Here is a 17,870-nt window from a genome sequence, read left to right on the forward strand (position 1 = left end):
CATCATCATACCACTACACCCCCCATCATCCTCTTGTTCCATCATCATCATACCACTACACCCCCATCATCCTCTTGTTTCATCATCATACCACTACACCCCCATCATCCTCTTGTTTCATCATCATACCACTACACCCCCATCATCCTCTTGTTTCATCATCATCATACCACTACACCCCCCATCATCCTCTTGTTCCATCATCATCATCATCATACCACTACACCCCCCATCATCCTCTTGTTCCATCATCATCATACCACTACACCCTCCATCATCCTCTTGTTTCATCATCATACTACTACACCCCCATCATCCTCTTGTTCCATCATCATCATACCACTACACCCCCATCATCCTCTTGTTTCATCATCATACCACTACACCCCCATCATCATACCACTACACCCCTCATCATCCTCTTGTTCCATGATCATACAACTACACCCCCATCATCTTCTTGTTTCATCATCATACCACTACACCCCCCATCATCCTTTTGTTCCTTCATCATACCACTACACCCCCATCATCCTCCTTTTCCATCCTCATCATACCACTACACCCCCATCATCCTCTTGTTCCTTCATCATACCACTACACCCCCATCATCCTCTTGTTCCTTCATCATACCACTACACCCCCATCATCCTCTTGTTCCATCATCATACCACTACACCCCCATCATCCTCTTGTTCCACCACCATACCACTACACCCCCCATCATCCTCTTGTTCCACCACCATACCACTACACCCCCCATCATCCTCTTGTTCCACCACCATACCACTACAGCCCCCATCATCCTCTTGTTCCACCACCATACCACTACAGCCCCCATCATCCTCTTGTTCCACCACCATACCACTACACCCCCATCATCCTCTTGTTCCATCCTCATACCACTACACCCCCATCATGTCCTTTAAAACAAAAAAATCTTTACTCACCTGGTTCCTCTAGTCTTCTAGTCACGCGCGCTGGCGGGCTTCTCGCGGCGGGGGCGGGGCTTCCACGGAGGGGGCGGAGCTTCGCGGGACCTGTCTTTTTGCCTACCTGATGCTCCCAGCCCCGCACGTCAGCCGGGGGGCGTCCCAGCCTGCCTCTTGTGATCGCAGGCAAAACATTGCTTGCGATCACAAGAGGGAGTGGGAGGGGAGCAGTGCAGTGGCAAGGGGGGGCCTCGCGGGCCCCCCCTTGGTAGCGGCCCGGTCGCGGCGGCGACCGTGGTAGCTACGCCACTGCAAGCAGCTTCGGGGACACAGCAAGGTGGCATGGGGGGCCCAGCCGGGCCCCCCTGGCTGGCGGGCCGGGTCGCAACTGCGACCGTTGCGACCCCTGTAGCTACGCCACTGGTGACGACACTACACGACATACTGGAAGTGTTCCGACGCTATTATCTGACACTTTACTCTTCCCATTTAGAGGTGACAACGGCCCAACTCACGCAATTTTTACTTGACATACCCTTACCAACTCTCACGCTAGAACAACGGGATTTCCTGGACGCACCATTGTCCCTAGAGGACCTGGAAGCTGCAGCAGCTACTCTGCATAATTATAAAGCCCCCGGGGCAGATGGGTTCCCGGCGGAATTGTATAAATTTGTGGGGAAGCCCTTACTCCCTAAATTGCTGGAACTATGGAATGCCTCCATGGAGTCGGGCACCCTGCCCGGGTCGATGCAGGAGGCGATAATAGTAGTCTTGCCGAAGCCCGGGAAGGACCCTCTAGTACCAGACTCCTATAGGCCCATCTCCCTACTTCCGGTGGATATCAAAATTATAGCTAAAGCCCTGGCCACCCGTCTCTCTGGGATTATCTCATCTCTGATACATCCTGATCAGACGGGGTTCATCCCTGCCAGATCTACGGCCTTGAATATACGTAGGCTACACCTTAACTTGCAGTTACCAGTGGAGAACCCGGGGTCTAGGGTGATTTGTTCATTGGACGCTGTCAAAGCATTTGACAGCGTCGAATGGCCATATCTGTGGGCAGTGTTGCAGAGGATGGGATTTGGACCGGTTTTCTTGTCAGCTATACAATTACTGTACTCGGCCCCAATGGCGTGCCTGCGGATAAATGGAGGGCTGTCGCCGGCTTTCCCGCTTCACCGGGGGACACGGCAGGGCTGCCCGATCTCCCCGCTACTGTTTGCGCTGGCTATAGAACCCCTAGCCTCCCTATTGCGCTCGCACCCTGGCGTGGCTGGCTTTAGGAGGGGATCGAGGGAGGATAAACTGGCGTTATACGCTGATGATTTATTGCTGTACCTTAGTGATTCTTCCTCTTCCCTTTCTACTGCAATGTCCATAATAAATGAATTCGGGACTTATTCAGGCCTTACTGTAAATTGGGACAAATCAGTTATTATGCCCATAGACTCAGAGGATAGTTTGCAGCTGGGTCCTGCCATCCCACTGAGGTGTGTCCACACCTTTAAATACCTGGGAGTTACTATTTCTAGGGATGTTAGGGCCTATGAAAAACTGAATATGACGCCCCTGATATATAAATTTCAGCAAAAGATAGCTGTCTGGCGCAAATTGCCTTTGTCTGTGGTGGGAAGGGCGAATTTGGTGAAGATGATTTGGATGCCCCAATTACTATATATTTTACATAACTCTCCTGTGTGGCTTCCATCTCGTCTTTTCCATAAGATACATGCTATTTTTCGCGCCCTGATCTGGGGATCCCAGCATCCACGCATTAAATTAGACACATTACAGCGATCCAAGACTGACGGGGGTTTGGCGATCCCTAATGCTGCCATGTACTTCCTGGCAGCTCAACTACAACATCTGAAGGGATGGGAGTTGGATGACGGAGGGGACCAAAATAAAGTACTGATTAGGTATCACCTACACTCTGACTACCTGTTTGAAACTCTGGAGGCCAAAAGGATACTACTGCTCTCCCCACAAATACCAACATTATTGCTCATCCATAAGATGTGGTGGAAACTTAGAGATCTGTATGGTATCACGGGGTATACACCGTACACCTCCATCTGGGACACTCCGTGGCTAGGGGATTTACACTTCCTAGAGGGATTTGCCACCTGGAGAGATGCCGGGATTCGGAAAATAATGCAGTTATATGATGGAGGGCAGTTGAAGCGTTTTGATCGATTACAGAGCCAATTTGTTCTGCCCCATACTCAATTTTATAAATACCTACAATTACGTCATGCATGTGAAGCGGAGGGGGAGGTTCTTGTGTCGGGGGTACAATATCTGCCGCCTATGAATATTGTTGAGGAATCGGATTCCACTAAGGGACTTATTTCCTGGCTATACCGCCACATTATCTCCAAGTATTTAGATAGGTACCCACTTACATTGCGGGAAAAATGGGAGGCGGATGTTGGCCCTATAGAAGAAGGTCAATGGAAAGAAATACTAGAAATGACACCTAAGCTATCCCTGGGGGAGCATCACCGACTCTCACACCTGTACCTCTTACACCGTGTGTATCGCACGCCACAATTCCTCTTCCGTATTAATGTCAGAGATACACCCATGTGTCCCAGGTGTCATGTCCATGAAGGGGGTCTTTTACATATGTTTTGGCGATGCCCCAAGCTGTTCCGGTACTGGAGAGGGGTGGCGTCGGCCATACATAAAGCCTATTCAGTAGAATTACAGCAATCTCCGCTGGTGTATATATTGGGCTATGTGGAGGATCTGGCATTGAATGTGGGGGAACAGACTGCAGTAGCTCGCATCCTGTTTATGGCACGTAAGCTTATTGCCCAACACTGGCTTGATGAAGCCCCTCCCTCGGTATCGGAATTTGTGAGAAAGGTTAATTGGTTAATTGGTATAGAAAAATACGCATATGAGAAGCGAAAAGCTAGCAAAAAGTTTGATAAGATTTGGGGTAGGTGGATGGCTGTGCCTGAGCTCGCACCCCCAGGGTCCCGCACGTAGGTTGCGTTGAACCGCGCGTAGATGGGAGAAATGGTATATATCGCTATCCTGTGTTCACCACCTGTCAGTGGGCGTTCTGTACATTTGAGTTCAGAGAATTTTCTAACTATTTTCTTTTTGAACTACAGCTCAAGAACATTCACGGTGTGCATGGGCACATAAGGTTCTCGGAAAGTTGCACTTGATTTATGTTTACATAGTGTGTGGAGTTGGACGGTTTAAGGGGTGGGAGGGAGGTATGAGGGTTGGGGGGGGAGGGAGGGGGTGATTGGAGGGTATACCCTCCAGGGTTTTTGCGATTGTATGGGGATAAAATCTGTATTGTGAAAAAGTTTTTTCAATAAAAAATTATTCTGATTAAAAAAAAAAAAGATTAGCCACTAGATGTCCTCAGAGTACAAGGTTCTACCCTTCTGACCTACTCTGTCTACATCATTAATACCCAGGACTGGACAGGAGATGAAGCTATTGTAAAGCAGCTAGGTATTACATGGTTACTTATTCCCAGAAAACTGTATTTAGAAGCTATTTCTTTAAGTTATGTCATTAAAGCACAGAACTATTTGTGGAAAGATATGTCTTGTACTGTAGTATATAAACATCCCTATGTCATGGCCGGTCATATGGATCTAGATCTCTAAGAAGAAACATAGCCTGTCAGATGGATCCAGATCTCTGTGGAGAAACATGGCCGGTCATATGGATCCAGATCTTTGTGGAAAAACATGGCCAGTCAGATGGATGTAGACCTCTGTGGAGAAACATGGCCGGTCAGATGGATCTAGATTTTTGTGAGAAACATGGCTGGTCAGATGAATCTAGATCTCTAGATGGCATCCATTGTTAGCTCATAAAATGCCTAACCCCCACATAATTACCCCAGTACCCACTGCAACAGAAGTACTGGGAAGAGTTGGGTACCAGTAGGCTGGTTATAGAAAAGAGGGGGAACCCTACTTCATGCCTTTTTTTTATATAATAAAAAAAAATAATAACTAGATTTGCATTTCCAGGGAAATACATAGTGCTTGAAAAGAGCGCCCCTTTACCAGTGACTTCCATTTAACTTTAATCCTGGGTGCCGTCCCTTTAAGAGCGACTTGGGTCCCATCCCTTTAAGAGCAACTTGGCTCCCGTCCCTTTAAGAGCGACATGGGTCCCTTTAGGAGCGACCTGGGTCACTTTAAGAGCGACGTGGGTCCCTTCGCTCTTGAAGGGACCCAGGTCACTCTTAACGGAACCCAGGACGCTCTTAAAGGGACCCAGGTCGCTCTTAAAGGTACCTAGGTCACTCTTAAAGGGTCCCAGGTCGCTCTTAAAGGTACCCAGGTCGCTCTTAAAGGGACCCAGGTCTCTCTTAATGGAACCCATTTCGCTCTTAAAGGGACCCAGATCACTCTTAAATTGACCAATTTCACTCTAAAAGGGCCCCAGGTCGCTCTTTAAGGGCCCCCGTTGCACTTAAAGGGACCCAAATGGCTTTTAAAGGGACCCAGGTCGCTCTTAAAGGGACCCATTTCGCTCTTAAAGGGACCCAGATCACTCTTAAAGGGACCAATTTCACGCTTAAAGGGACCCATTTCACTCTTAAAGGGACCCAGTTCGCTCTTAAAAGGACCCATTTTGCTCTTAAAGGGACATATTTCGCTCTAAAAGGGACATATTTCGCTCTTAAAGGGACCCAGGTCGCTCTTAAAGGGACCCAGGTCGCTCTTAAAGGGACATATTTCGCTCTTGAAGGGACATATTTCGCTCTTCGACCCAGGTCGCTCTTAAATGGATCAATTTCACTCTTAAAGGGACCAACTTCGCTCTTAAAGGGACCAATTTTGCTCTTAAAGGGACCCAGGTCGCTCTTAAAACGACCCATTTTGCTCTTAAAGGGACATATTTCGCTCCTAAAGGGACCCAGATCGCTCTTAAAGGGACCCAGGTCGCTCTTAAAGAGACCCAGGTCGCTCTTAAAAGGACCCATTTTGCTCTTAAAGCGACATATTTCGCTCTTAAAGGGACCCAGGTTGCTCTTAAAGGGACATATTTTGCTCTTAAAGGGAAATATTTAGCTCTTAAAGGGACCCAGGTCGCTCTTAAATGGACCAATTTCACTCTTAAAGGGACCTAGGTCGCTCTTAAAAGGACATATTTTGCTCTTAAAGGGACATATTTTGCTCTTAAAGGGACCCAGGTCGCTTTTAAAGGGACCAATTTCCCTCTTAAAGGGACCAATTTCACGCTTAAAGGGACCAATTTCGCTCTTAAAGGGACCCAGGTCGCTCTTAAAGGGACCCATTTTGCTCTTAAAGGGACATATTTCGCTCTTAAAGGGACATATTTTGCTCTTAAAGGGACATATTTCGCTCTTAAAGGGACCCAGGTCGCTCTTAAAGGGACCCATTTTGCTCTTAAAGGGACCCAGATCGCTCTTAAAGGGACCCAGATTGCTCTTAAAGGGACCCAGGTCGCTCTTAAAGTGACCAATTTCACTCTTAAAGGGACCAATTTCACACTTAAAGGGACCAATTTCGCTCTTAAAGGGACCCAGGTCGCTCTTAAAGGGACCCATTTTGCTCTTAAAGGGACATATTTTGCTCTTAAAGGGACATATTTTGCTCTTAAAGGGACCCAGGTCGCTCTTAAAGGGACCCATTTCGCTCTTAAAGGGACCCATTTCGCGCTTAAAGAGACCCAGATCGCTCTTAAAGGGACCCATTTTGCTCTTAAAAGGGACCCAGGTCGCTCTTAAAGAGACTAATTTCACTCTTAAAGGCACCCAGGTCGCTCTTAAAGGGACCCATTTTGCTCTTAAAGGGACATATTTTGCTCTTAAAGGGACATATTTTGCTCTTAAAGGGACCCAGGTTGCTCTTAAAGGGACCCATTTCGCTCTTAAAGGGACCCATTTCGCGCTTAAAGGGACCCATTTCACTCTTAAAGGGACCCAGGTTGCTCTTAAAGGAACATATTTTGCTCTTAAAGGGACCCAGATCGCTCTTAAAGGGACATATTTTGCTCTAGAAGGGACCCAGGTTGCTCTTAAAGGGACCAATTTCGCTTTTAAAGGGACCTTGGTCGCTCTTGAAGGGACATATTTCGCTCTTAAAAGGACCCAGGTCGCTCTTAAAAGGGACCCGGGCCGCTGCTAAAGGGACCTTGGTCACTCTTGAAGGGACATATTTCGCTCTTAAAAGGACCCAGGTCGCTCTTAAAAGGGACCCGGGCCGCTCTTAAAGGGACCCAGGTCGCTCTAGCGACATGGGTCTCTTTAAGAGCGACATGGGTCCCATACCTTTTGGAGTGTCCCGTCCGTTTAAGAGCAACTTGGGTCCCGTCCCTTTAAGAGCGACTTGGATCCCTTTAAGAGCTACATGGGACCCTTTAAGAGCGACTTGGGTCCCGTCCCTTTAAGAGCGACTTGGGTCCCGCCACTTTAAGAGCGACTTGGGTACCTTTAAGAACGACTTGGGTCCCTTTAAGAGCAACATGGCTCCCGTCCCTTTAAGAGCAACTTGGGTCCATTTAAGAGCGACAGGGCTCCCGTCCCTTTAAGAGAGACTTGGGTCCCTTTAAGAGCGTCTTGCGTTCCTTTAAGGGTGACCTGGGTCCCTTTAAGAGCGATCTGAGTACTTATAATTGTAAAGATCATTGCTCGGTTACCATGACAATCTTACTCATGTCGGGGAGACAAAATCGTTAAGGACCTTCCATATATTACGTAGAGCAAATCAGTGTTGCACACCTCTCGCTAGTAGGTGCTCAGTGGGTTGTGGTTCTTCAACCATGTATCCAACAAGTAGTAGAGATCCACGGCACTCAATGTTATGCAGAAGTGAAAAAGTTTATTATACAGTGGAAAAGAATAATGTACACTCCGACCAATATGAGATACTATGCAATAGAGATCATAATAGTGAGGCAAGCTTTCGGCCCTTCCCGGACCTTCTTCAGGCTAAAGGATCTCGTGTGCAGTGTGTAGCTGGGGTCTGGTGCCACCAGACCCCAGCTACACACTGCACACGAGATCCTTTAGCCTGAAGAAGGTCCGGGAAGGGCCGAAAGCTTGCCTCACTATTATGATCTCTATTGCATAGTATCTCATATTGGTCGGAGTGTACATTATTCTTTTCCACTGTATAATAAACTTTTTCACTTCTGCATAACATTGAGTGCCGTGGATCTTTACTACTTCCATATATTACATCTTCTATTGGCCAATAGTGGACATGTGACTGTGGATGGTGTGATACATTGCATGACGAGACCTTAGAGTTCCTATTGGCTGCTATATTTCAGCTATTTGCATATGTGCTGTGATTGGCTGTCAGCGGTTAGAGTGTGGCCATTATTTGCAATGGGCCATTATTTTCTATGGGAAATTTGGGGTCGTTTAACGTAAATTTCTTAAAAACGACAAATCCGATCTAAACGAAAAATAGATAGCACACCACACACCGCCGAGGGCTTCGAAACGCAGTTTGAACGGAGTGTGTGCACAAAGCGGTTCGGGCTGTATTACGCGCAGAAAAATGGCTGGAAGAAGAAGAAGAAGAAGAAGAAGAATACGGATTACAATATAGTGCTTTTCAAGCACTATAATAAATACCAGCCTACCAGTCCAGATGTGCAATTTGTTGATGCTCCGGAACTACTAGTACACGACTTATCCCAGTACCCTGTGGCAGTGAGTACTGGGGTTATAATATCTAAAGTTATTGATTACAGTGGGTCTCACTGCTGCAATCCATTGTGATTGAGAGATGTAGCCGGGAGAGAGCACAGGGAGAGAGCACTGCAGAAGCGCCATCAACTTCCCCACCAGCCACTAACTCCATCTATGTAGTCTCATAGACTTTCATTGACAGAATTGGTAGTTAACCCCTTAGCGTCCCATGACGTATCTGGTACGTCATGGTGCCGCGGGGGAGTGTTCAAAGAGGGGTCCCTCCGGGACCCCGCTCTGAACGCCACCGCTCCTGGCTGCAATATGCAGCCGGGGAGTGACTCTATTAGCCGGCGCGGGTCCCGTTGCCGTGCCGCTAATTAAGCACTTCAATGAAGCTGTCAAACCTGACAGCTGCATTGAAGTGCTTCATTCATAATCTCCCTGGTGTCTAGTGGGTCAGATCTTCCCCCCCGCGATGCAATCGCGGAGGGGAGATCCGTTCTTCTGCCCTTGCCGGGCCTCAGCGTCACGATGACGCTGATCCCGGCTCGGCAATAGATTGCTGTTTCTTCCAGCAAGCCATAGCAATCTATCACTGATTACAATGATCTTTGCTGTGTATAAACACAGCATTGATCTCTATGAGAGATCAGTTCTGTGTATATATAAGTCCCCCATGGGGACTATCAGTTACAGTAAAAAAAAAAAAAGTAAAAAAAGTGTTTTTATTAATAAAAAATCCCCTCCCCTAATAAAAGTCCAAATCACCCCCCTTTTCCCATTTTATAAATAAATAAACAAATAAATAAACATGTTTGCTATCGCCGCGTGCGTAATCGCCCGAACTATTAATTAATCACATTCCTGACCTCGAACGGTAAACGGTGCAAGCGCAAAAAAATTCCAAAGTGCAAAATTGCGCATTTTTGGTCGCATCACATCCAGAAAAAATGTAATAAAAAGTGATCAAAAAGTCGTATATGCGCAATCAAGGTACCGATAGAAAGTAAACATCATGGCGCAAAAAATGACACCTCACTCAGCCCCATAGACCAAAGTTATACATGTTATATATTGTTTTAATCATAACAACTTGAGGAACATGGATAACCAGTCAGTTTTACCCCAGGGCGAATGGCGTAAAAACAATACCCTCCAAATAAAAGATTTTTTTTTTTTTCTGGTTTCGCAGTGTACTTTATGCAAAAATTCAGCCTGTCATTGCAAAGTACAATTAGTGACACAAAAAATAAGGGCTCATGTGGGTTTCTAGGTGGAAAAATGCAAGTGCTATGGCCTTTTAAACATAAAGTGGAAAAAGCAAAAGCTCAAAAATTAAAATTGTCATTGACCTTAAGGGGTTAAAGAGGTACCGCAAGGGAGTGGGTGGCATGGCTGCCGTGCTTTTTCTTCAGCTTTATCTTTTGATCCCAGTGAATCTCAGCAGTCAGACCCGCTGTGATCAAAAACTTTTGACATGCCTGATGATTTGTCAAAAGTTATTTTTCTTTACAGTGACTCTTTAAGGCAGCTGTGCAGATGAAGATGCTGGAACACAGGCAAGGACGGGAAGGGGTAAATGTCAAGTCCCCACTGAGGAGCAGTACACCCATCATTTTAACAGATGTCCTGCTCCTCTAAAATAAGCATTAATACGTTTGATGCCAAAACATCTTCAGCTCCTCACTTTTGTAGCAAATCGTTATCCTCTAAACTACTGTAAGTAGAGCTTCTCATGCTGCAACAAGTGAATACTGCCAAACACTGTACCTCCTAAATATTCATTTCTCTTTATTTTCCATTTCCATAAAATACATATTTTATTGTTTATTCCAAGCTCAGTATCAGCAAAGTGGTCCCTTCCGGGAAGCAGTGTTTGAGCGTGGTACTGGAGCTAGCAGCCAGCTTGCGCTACCGCGAGGCTCCTCCCCATCCTCCCTTGATCAACATATTACCTCCTAAATATAATATTGCTACATCCTGCCCCCTCTGAATATAATTCTGCTATGCATGTAAATACATTATAATACACAATTTATTTTATTATACACTGTGTCCTCTCTATTAGTTATAATAAACTGTACAACCCCTCAATGAGGTATAATGTGCTGTGCCTCTCCTTAGTAACATATAAAGCACTGTGCCACATAGATAGAATGCACTGTGTTTAAAAACAGTAGGCGTTTTATAAAAAGTGAAATATCTACTGAACAGAATATGCCTCAAATTCAGGGTGAATTTTGTCTGAAATTACGCAGTAAAATTACGCAGAAATTGTGCGAAAGAACAAGAAGTGGATAAAAATTCAGTCAGTTATTAATGCTGTAAATATATTTTATTGAAAATAGAAGAATATAACATTTGGGTATTTAGTAAGCAGCAATAGTCTGATCCAGCCAGGATTTCAGGGCGGTAACTCTAGCGTAAACTCCAGGAGAAGAAGTCTTACAAAAAGGATTTCCCCAGGATACAACACCAGCCAAGGTCCAAGCTCCATTTTTCTGGCATACAAGAGGCCCACCAGAGTCACCCTGAAAATCAAAAGAAAAGTAGTATATATGTATAAATACGATCTGTAGTCTATGGGTTATATTAGGTGCACAGATTCTTTACATGAGCTCCAGCATAAAAGGGACGCTTACAGATCTGTCACACAGAGGTTGTCAGATGCAAAGCCACATGTGATCAGGGAATGTATACACATATAGGAGACCTGCATATGTTATGGCTCCTCTGATACTCTTCAGTAAGCTGCAATGATGTCCTCCATACACTTTACACATTCACGCAAAGAGCGATCCGTCTCCACTTTTTTCACACACTCTCAGAAGCGGTAGCAGCATGGAGGACAACATAAAACATTGCTGAGCAGTTTAGAGTACAGCACTGGGTTAGGTGTAACACTTATTAGATCTACTTAGTATCCTAATCCACTTTATATACATTTTTATGTGCAGCTGAATTGCAATATTTCGGTCAACTGATACTTGAGCAGTTTATAAAGTAGCTGATAAGTGAAGAGCAGCATTTCCTTACATTTGCTTGTACTATGACTTGATGTAAAGTTTGCTGTGGCTGAGGGGCAATAGCTGGAAAGATGTGAGTAAAGTAGATAATAGACAGGACATACCCTGCAGGATGAGGCTCCAGATGCTCCGGCACAGATCATGTTGCTCTGGATCGGTGGATAGATGCTTCCTACGAAGTGTTTCTGACAGTCAGTATTAGTGAGAAGAGGCAGAGCCACCTGCTGCAGTTTGCTTGGTCTTGTTTGCGCTAAAAGTAAAAAAAACAAAAAAAACATTGAGGTTAACCTACATATTATCTCTGGGATTCCGGTGATCAAGGTGACCTCATGTTATATCCAGCTTGGTACTTTACTATTGTCTTACATCTACTTACCTACACCATTTATGTGTCCCCATCCAGTAGTGACACATCTCTCCCCTGCACTGAATACATCAGCACTAGCGGCAATGCACACAGGGGACACACGAGCGGTGATAGTAGCAGGGCTGCTCAGCTTCAGAAGTGTAATGTCATATGTAAGGGATGAGTAGTTGGGGTGTGTGAAGACCTGTGAAATAAACCCACTAGTTATAAAGTGTAATTAAGGTGTCCATATGCAGAACCTGTCTGTAGTGTTTCCGCTTACCCTAGCAATGGATTTAGTCTGAATAGGCTCAGCAGAGGAAGAGAGGTCAAATTCACCCAGAACTACACGGTCAGATGTTCTGTATATAAAGAGGTACAACCATATTAGCTGCAACAATAATTTCTCATGTCTTATGCTGATGAAATGTACAGTACTTCAGTGTCATATATATATATATATATATATATATATATATATATATATACCATGTATACCATGTATACCATGTATACCATGTATACCATTTACAGCTGTTACCAGTATAGCCACAGTATATATGTATGGATAACAATATTCTCCACAATGGACAGTGTTTTATTGATTCCTCATTTATATACAGTGATTGCTCACAATAATTCCATGTAAATGGTCATTTTCCTGTACAATAACCTCAAGCAGCCATGTCAGTGTGAGGACAGCCCCCGTGATCAATTTTTTTTTACCCTTAGCAGTACTTCTATAGCTAGATTTTGATATATCACCAGATAGTGGCGTTGCTGTCTATGATCGTAAGTGAGCACTTTCTCTTGCTTCTATTCTATCTGCATGTTTAGTTTTTACATCCTTACAATGCATCATCAGGTTATATGATGTGAGGATCCATATACTGAATCCATCTGCAATTAATGATACAAATATTAAAAGGTAGGGTGCTGTAATTCCATGACTCTCGGTGGGACGCCATGAGCCCCTTTACTTGGCCAACTTTTGGAGGTCCCAGCTGGCATCATGTGGGTGTCTGATCTAACAAATCCCCATTATGACGGTCTTTACTATACAATACATGATAGAAGACTTACCTGACTTCACAGTGAGCAGCAGTGACAACCCAGAGATCGCTGATCAGAGAACCACCACAGTAGTGTGCTCCAGTGTTGGTCTATAGATATTTAATGAAAACCATCAGATTTACAACCAAGGATTTAATTTTTCTATTGTTCTATTGCTCTTTATGATTCCTTTCACCGCATATCTGATATCTCAGAATTAGGGATGGTCCGAACCCTCCGAGGTTCGGGTTCGCATGAACCCAAATGCTCGGCATCAGATTCCCGCTGTCTGCCCGTTCCGTGGAGCGGGTGGATACAGCGGGAGGACCGCATGGAAAACTGGGATACAGCCTATGGCTATGGCTATATCCCAGTTTTCCAGGCGGTCCTCCCGCTGGATCCGCCCGCTGCAAGGAGCGGGCAGACAGCGGGAATCATTACCGAGAGTTCAGGTTTGTATAAACCCGAACCGAACTTGGTTCGGACCATCCCTAATCAGAATTCTCAATACACTAGAACACACATAGAATAGTCCCCAGTGATGTTCATTAAGAGTCCACGTTATGTTATTCTTACCACACGCTGAATAGCGTAAGTTTAATATTATAAAGAAATTATAACATTATAAAGAAAAATAATTTTTTTCTATTATCCCTCTAAAAAGGGTTCATAAAAAATCAATCAATTAGTTTCAGGAAGCTGTAAATGATGGCAATAAAAAGTAAAAGTTGTCCCGCAAAAAACAACACCTCACATGGCTACATGGGCAAAAATAAAACAACGGTGCGACTCTTGGAAAGCGACAATGAAAAAATTGTGAAAATGACTTGGCCAATAAGACCCAAAATAGTCCGGTCACAAATAATCATTAGAATAGAGGTCAATCGTTTCCTAGGTGAATGAAGTGCCAGCATGCAAACTCGGCCAGTGCTATCTAGGGCCAAGTTCAACATTCATCAGTTTTCAGAAGACCCATAGAAAATGGTGGAGAGGAGAAGTGTTGAGCATCAAGCATGTGTGCTGCCACTCCATCCATTTTGGGGAAAATTGACCTGTAATTTCCCAGTTGGTGGAGGAGCCAGCGGTTCGATGCTTTAATGTTAACTACTTATCACCTATCCTGAACATAGGGCATAACTTGGAATAACTCCTTTGATCCATGTTAAAAAAAAAAAAAAAAACACAAGGTACAGGCTGTTTTTGAGATATGTAGACATGTACACTGCCTAATACTTCCTTATAGTAACAGCCTTAAACTATGTCTGTTCTCTCTTAAGATCACAGTACATTACCTGCACAGACACCTGCCATGGCCACGACCCAGAAACTGCATCCTCACCATTCACAACCCTGGCATACCCAGAAATGACTGGCTTGATGCTTGGCACACCACAACCTGAGGAATAAGTACATAATAGCTATCAATGGAAGGAACTAGTCATCTCCATAATATATTATAATACTGAATGCCTCTACTTACCATAGCTGCCTCCTAACAGGACAAAGCAGGACAAAAGCCACAGAAATGCCATAGTGAGAAGTGGAGGATGAACGGGATTTGTGCAGCTTATATATCCACAAGTAGCCAATCACACATAGAGCTTTACTAGAGATAGGAGCGTCCATGTTCTTATCACACAACCTTGTACTGATATAGAAAATGACGAAATGTGGAGGTAGAGGAAACTATGTGTGGGTAGGACAGGTGTTACCAGAGGAGCGGGTCTCATTGTCTCAACATGGAGTGACCAGTTATTTATAGCCATACTAGGTTACTATTAATATTAGGTAATACATGTTATGTAAATTAAGGGGATGCAGGGAATTTACGAAGACATGTTTAAAAGTTTTTGATTGGAAAAGTAGTACATCTTTGTGAATGGCTTAATTTGCACCAAATCTGTGACTTTTCTTATAAGACACTGTGGGGGAGATTTATAAAAAGGGTGTGAAATTTAGACTGGTGCAAACTGCCCACAGCAACCAATCACAGCTCAGCTTTAGGCAGTGCTGAAAGGAAAGCTGAGCTTTGATTGGTTGCTGTGGGCAGTTTGCATCAGTCTTAATTTTACACCCCTTGATAAATCTCCCCCTATAACTACTTATGTAAAAAGACGCAACTTAACATTAGAGGCCACATACTGCTTAGTGGTTTTACTGTTGTTTTCAACAAAAATTTTAATAAATGAAATCAAGATTCTGAGCCAAATCATTGCTGTTAAAGATTATGAGGGAGATTTATCAAACATGGTGTAAAGTGAAACTGGCTCAGTTGCCCCTAGCAACCAATCAGATTCCTCCTTTCATTTTCCAAAGAGTCTGTGAGGAATGAAAGGTGGGATCTGATTGGTTGCTAGGGGCAACTGAGCCAGTTTCACTTTACACCATGTTTGGTAAATCCCCATGTGCCTATATAGAATGTGCCACATTTTGCTCCATCTCCTTGAATATTAAAATGCCGGTTATAGTAAAATTCCCTCCTTAGTATTCAGGTTTACTTTTAAACTATGCATTGATAGTATAATTTACGTTACAATACATATACTGACCTACCCCTACTTCAAGAGTGTGTTCACATTTTTAGGTTTGTAATTGTAGTTATTGAATACAAAGCCAGTAAGAGATTATAAATGGAGGACACATATAACGTCTGAGGCTTCTTCTCTTATTACATCCATTCCTGGCTTCTTGGGGCCTTTTACACAATGCTGTAACTTCACTTTCTGGCCCTTTCTCCAACGACAGAGTTCATACCAGTAATACGTGAGGCTATGGGGGAAATTTATCTGCAAACTTTTTTTTTTTTAAATAAAGCTGCCACTTTCTCATTTCTGCCAATGTCAGCTACACATTTATTAACTTTACTCTTGATATACTGTATGGTGATTTTTTTCTATGTACTTTTTGCGGTGTTGTTTGTATGCCACCTTCTGTGTGGAGCTGTTAAAATAATTGTAGCTAAAAATATATGGCTTAAAACACATGTACCATAAGCCATGCCTTGCGGCTTATTAGTGTACACAGTCAGTTAGGGCTTAGTTTTGCCTGTAAAATTATCAGTGCTAACCCCCTGCCCCCTATTACCCCAATACCCACCACCACAGGGGTACTGGGAAGAGCCGAGTTGCAGTCTATGAGTAGAAGTATACTTTCTTTATTCTTATTCCCCCCCCCTTTCTTAAGGGTACGTTCACACGTACCGGATCCGCATCGGGTTTCTTGCTGCGTATTCGCAGCGAGATCCTCTGTGGATCCCTGCCCAGTAAACCCTATGGGCAGACAAACTCTCAGCAGTATGTACATCCTGCTTGACAGCAGCCTGCCTGGTTAACCCCCCGGCCACCGGAGCGTATACTTCACCTGGTCCCCGCTCCGGCTTGGGGCAGCGCACTGATTGGCCGAGTGGGACGTGCCGGAAACCCCCGAAGCAAGCCGGAGCGGAGACCAGGTGAAGTATAGCTCCAGTGGCGGGGGGTTATCTGGCGGGATGCTGTGAAACTCGCAGCAGGATGTACATCAGTTTGTCTGCCCATAGAGTTTACTGGGCAGGGATCCCCAGCAGATCTCGCTGCGAATAAAAAATCCGCTGCTGATCTGGTACATGTGAACGTACCCTAAAAGACGACCTGGATTACTTCAGGACATACCATCAAAAAGCAAAGAGGGGTCCACCTGATATGTCATAAATATCAGAAGTGTGGTTTCTAAATCTTGGACTCACATCTTTTAGAAGGGAGATTCTATGACTCTATATCAATCTCAGAACTACAGATCTGCACAAATAGCTGGGAGGGTGATAAAACAAATCATATTCATTAGAGATAATGAATACTTAAATGTTCGTTACTCGATTTGAGTACTTCCCAATGCTCGAGTGCTCGATTTGCGTAATGTACCCCATTAAAGTGTATGTTAAAGCCAATGGGAGACTCAAGCATTTTTTCAGGGTCCTACTATTCGGCAGAGGGAAAGGGGTCTGGTGCACCTGAAAACCTCAAAAAGTGATTAAAACACCATGGAAATGGAACTGGCACAACAGTCTTACTATGACACTGGTACCGTATGGCAGATGATTTTTTTGTGGTTTGTTTTCAAGAAAGGGATAACATTTTTAACTTTTCACTTTCTATATTAATATTTAAGTAAAAGCCAATAAAAGTAAGATTTTATGTTAGAGGAAGCATATGTGTATTTGGGCTTTTGGCCCTTACATATAATGGTTGTTTGTATATCCAGTCTATACTCTCCCTTTTAGGCTCATAGGTGTTTGAGACATTGGAATCTACACCAGCTATGAGCTTCCTAGTTTATACCAATGTTGGACACAATAGATGAACACAAGTACTACTCTTTTTTTTTTTTTAGATCTAGCAGTCTAGCATGTATCAGCAGCACAAAGCACTTGGTGAGCAGAGTGCTTGTACCAGCCTTTGTATTTATGTATGACGTAGCAGCACGTAGCACTGGATGAACACACTTATATATGTTATTGGGTCATGTGACTATGCCATCCAATAATTATTATTCTCGTTTCTCGCGATGCTACGTACACCAAGGGGCTGTGGCAGCCTCCCTGCATGTTGATTGGCTGAAACAAACTATTCGGCGAACTATTGGATAATGTTCAATACGATCGAATACCTTACTATTCGATTGAATATCTATTCGATCGAACAGTATTCGCTCATCACTACTCAGTACCTAATGGCAGTCAGGCTACCTCTGGAGAGCACATGGAAGGCTGTGCGGCCCTCCAAAGACATGCCACCCTACACCACTACTGATCCACTGCCAAACCAGTCATGCTGAGGGATGTTGCATACCATCCTCATAGAGTGACTGTTAATGCA

General features: G+C 44.3%; 2 protein-coding genes across 2 annotated transcripts in view; one reads left to right on the forward strand and one right to left on the reverse strand.

The window, feature by feature from the left end:
- Window positions 1-17,870, forward strand: part of LOC138787937 (chymotrypsinogen A-like) — a 43,688-nt gene that overhangs the window by 14,310 nt on the left and 11,508 nt on the right. The window lies entirely within an intron of this gene.
- Window positions 10,925-14,957, reverse strand: LOC138787941 (chymotrypsinogen A-like). Its single transcript, XM_069965267.1, has 7 exons — window positions 14,501-14,957; window positions 14,313-14,416; window positions 13,051-13,130; window positions 12,251-12,329; window positions 11,998-12,172; window positions 11,726-11,871; window positions 10,925-11,126 (listed from the first exon to the last, which is right to left on the reverse strand). Exons 1-7 carry the CDS (start codon window positions 14,550-14,552, stop codon window positions 10,965-10,967), a joined length of 798 nt encoding a protein of 265 aa, XP_069821368.1. The 5' UTR covers window positions 14,553-14,957; the 3' UTR covers window positions 10,925-10,964.

Source organism: Dendropsophus ebraccatus, chromosome 4 (genome assembly GCF_027789765.1).
Source record: "Dendropsophus ebraccatus isolate aDenEbr1 chromosome 4, aDenEbr1.pat, whole genome shotgun sequence".
Lineage (NCBI taxonomy): Eukaryota > Metazoa > Chordata > Amphibia > Anura > Hylidae > Dendropsophus > Dendropsophus ebraccatus.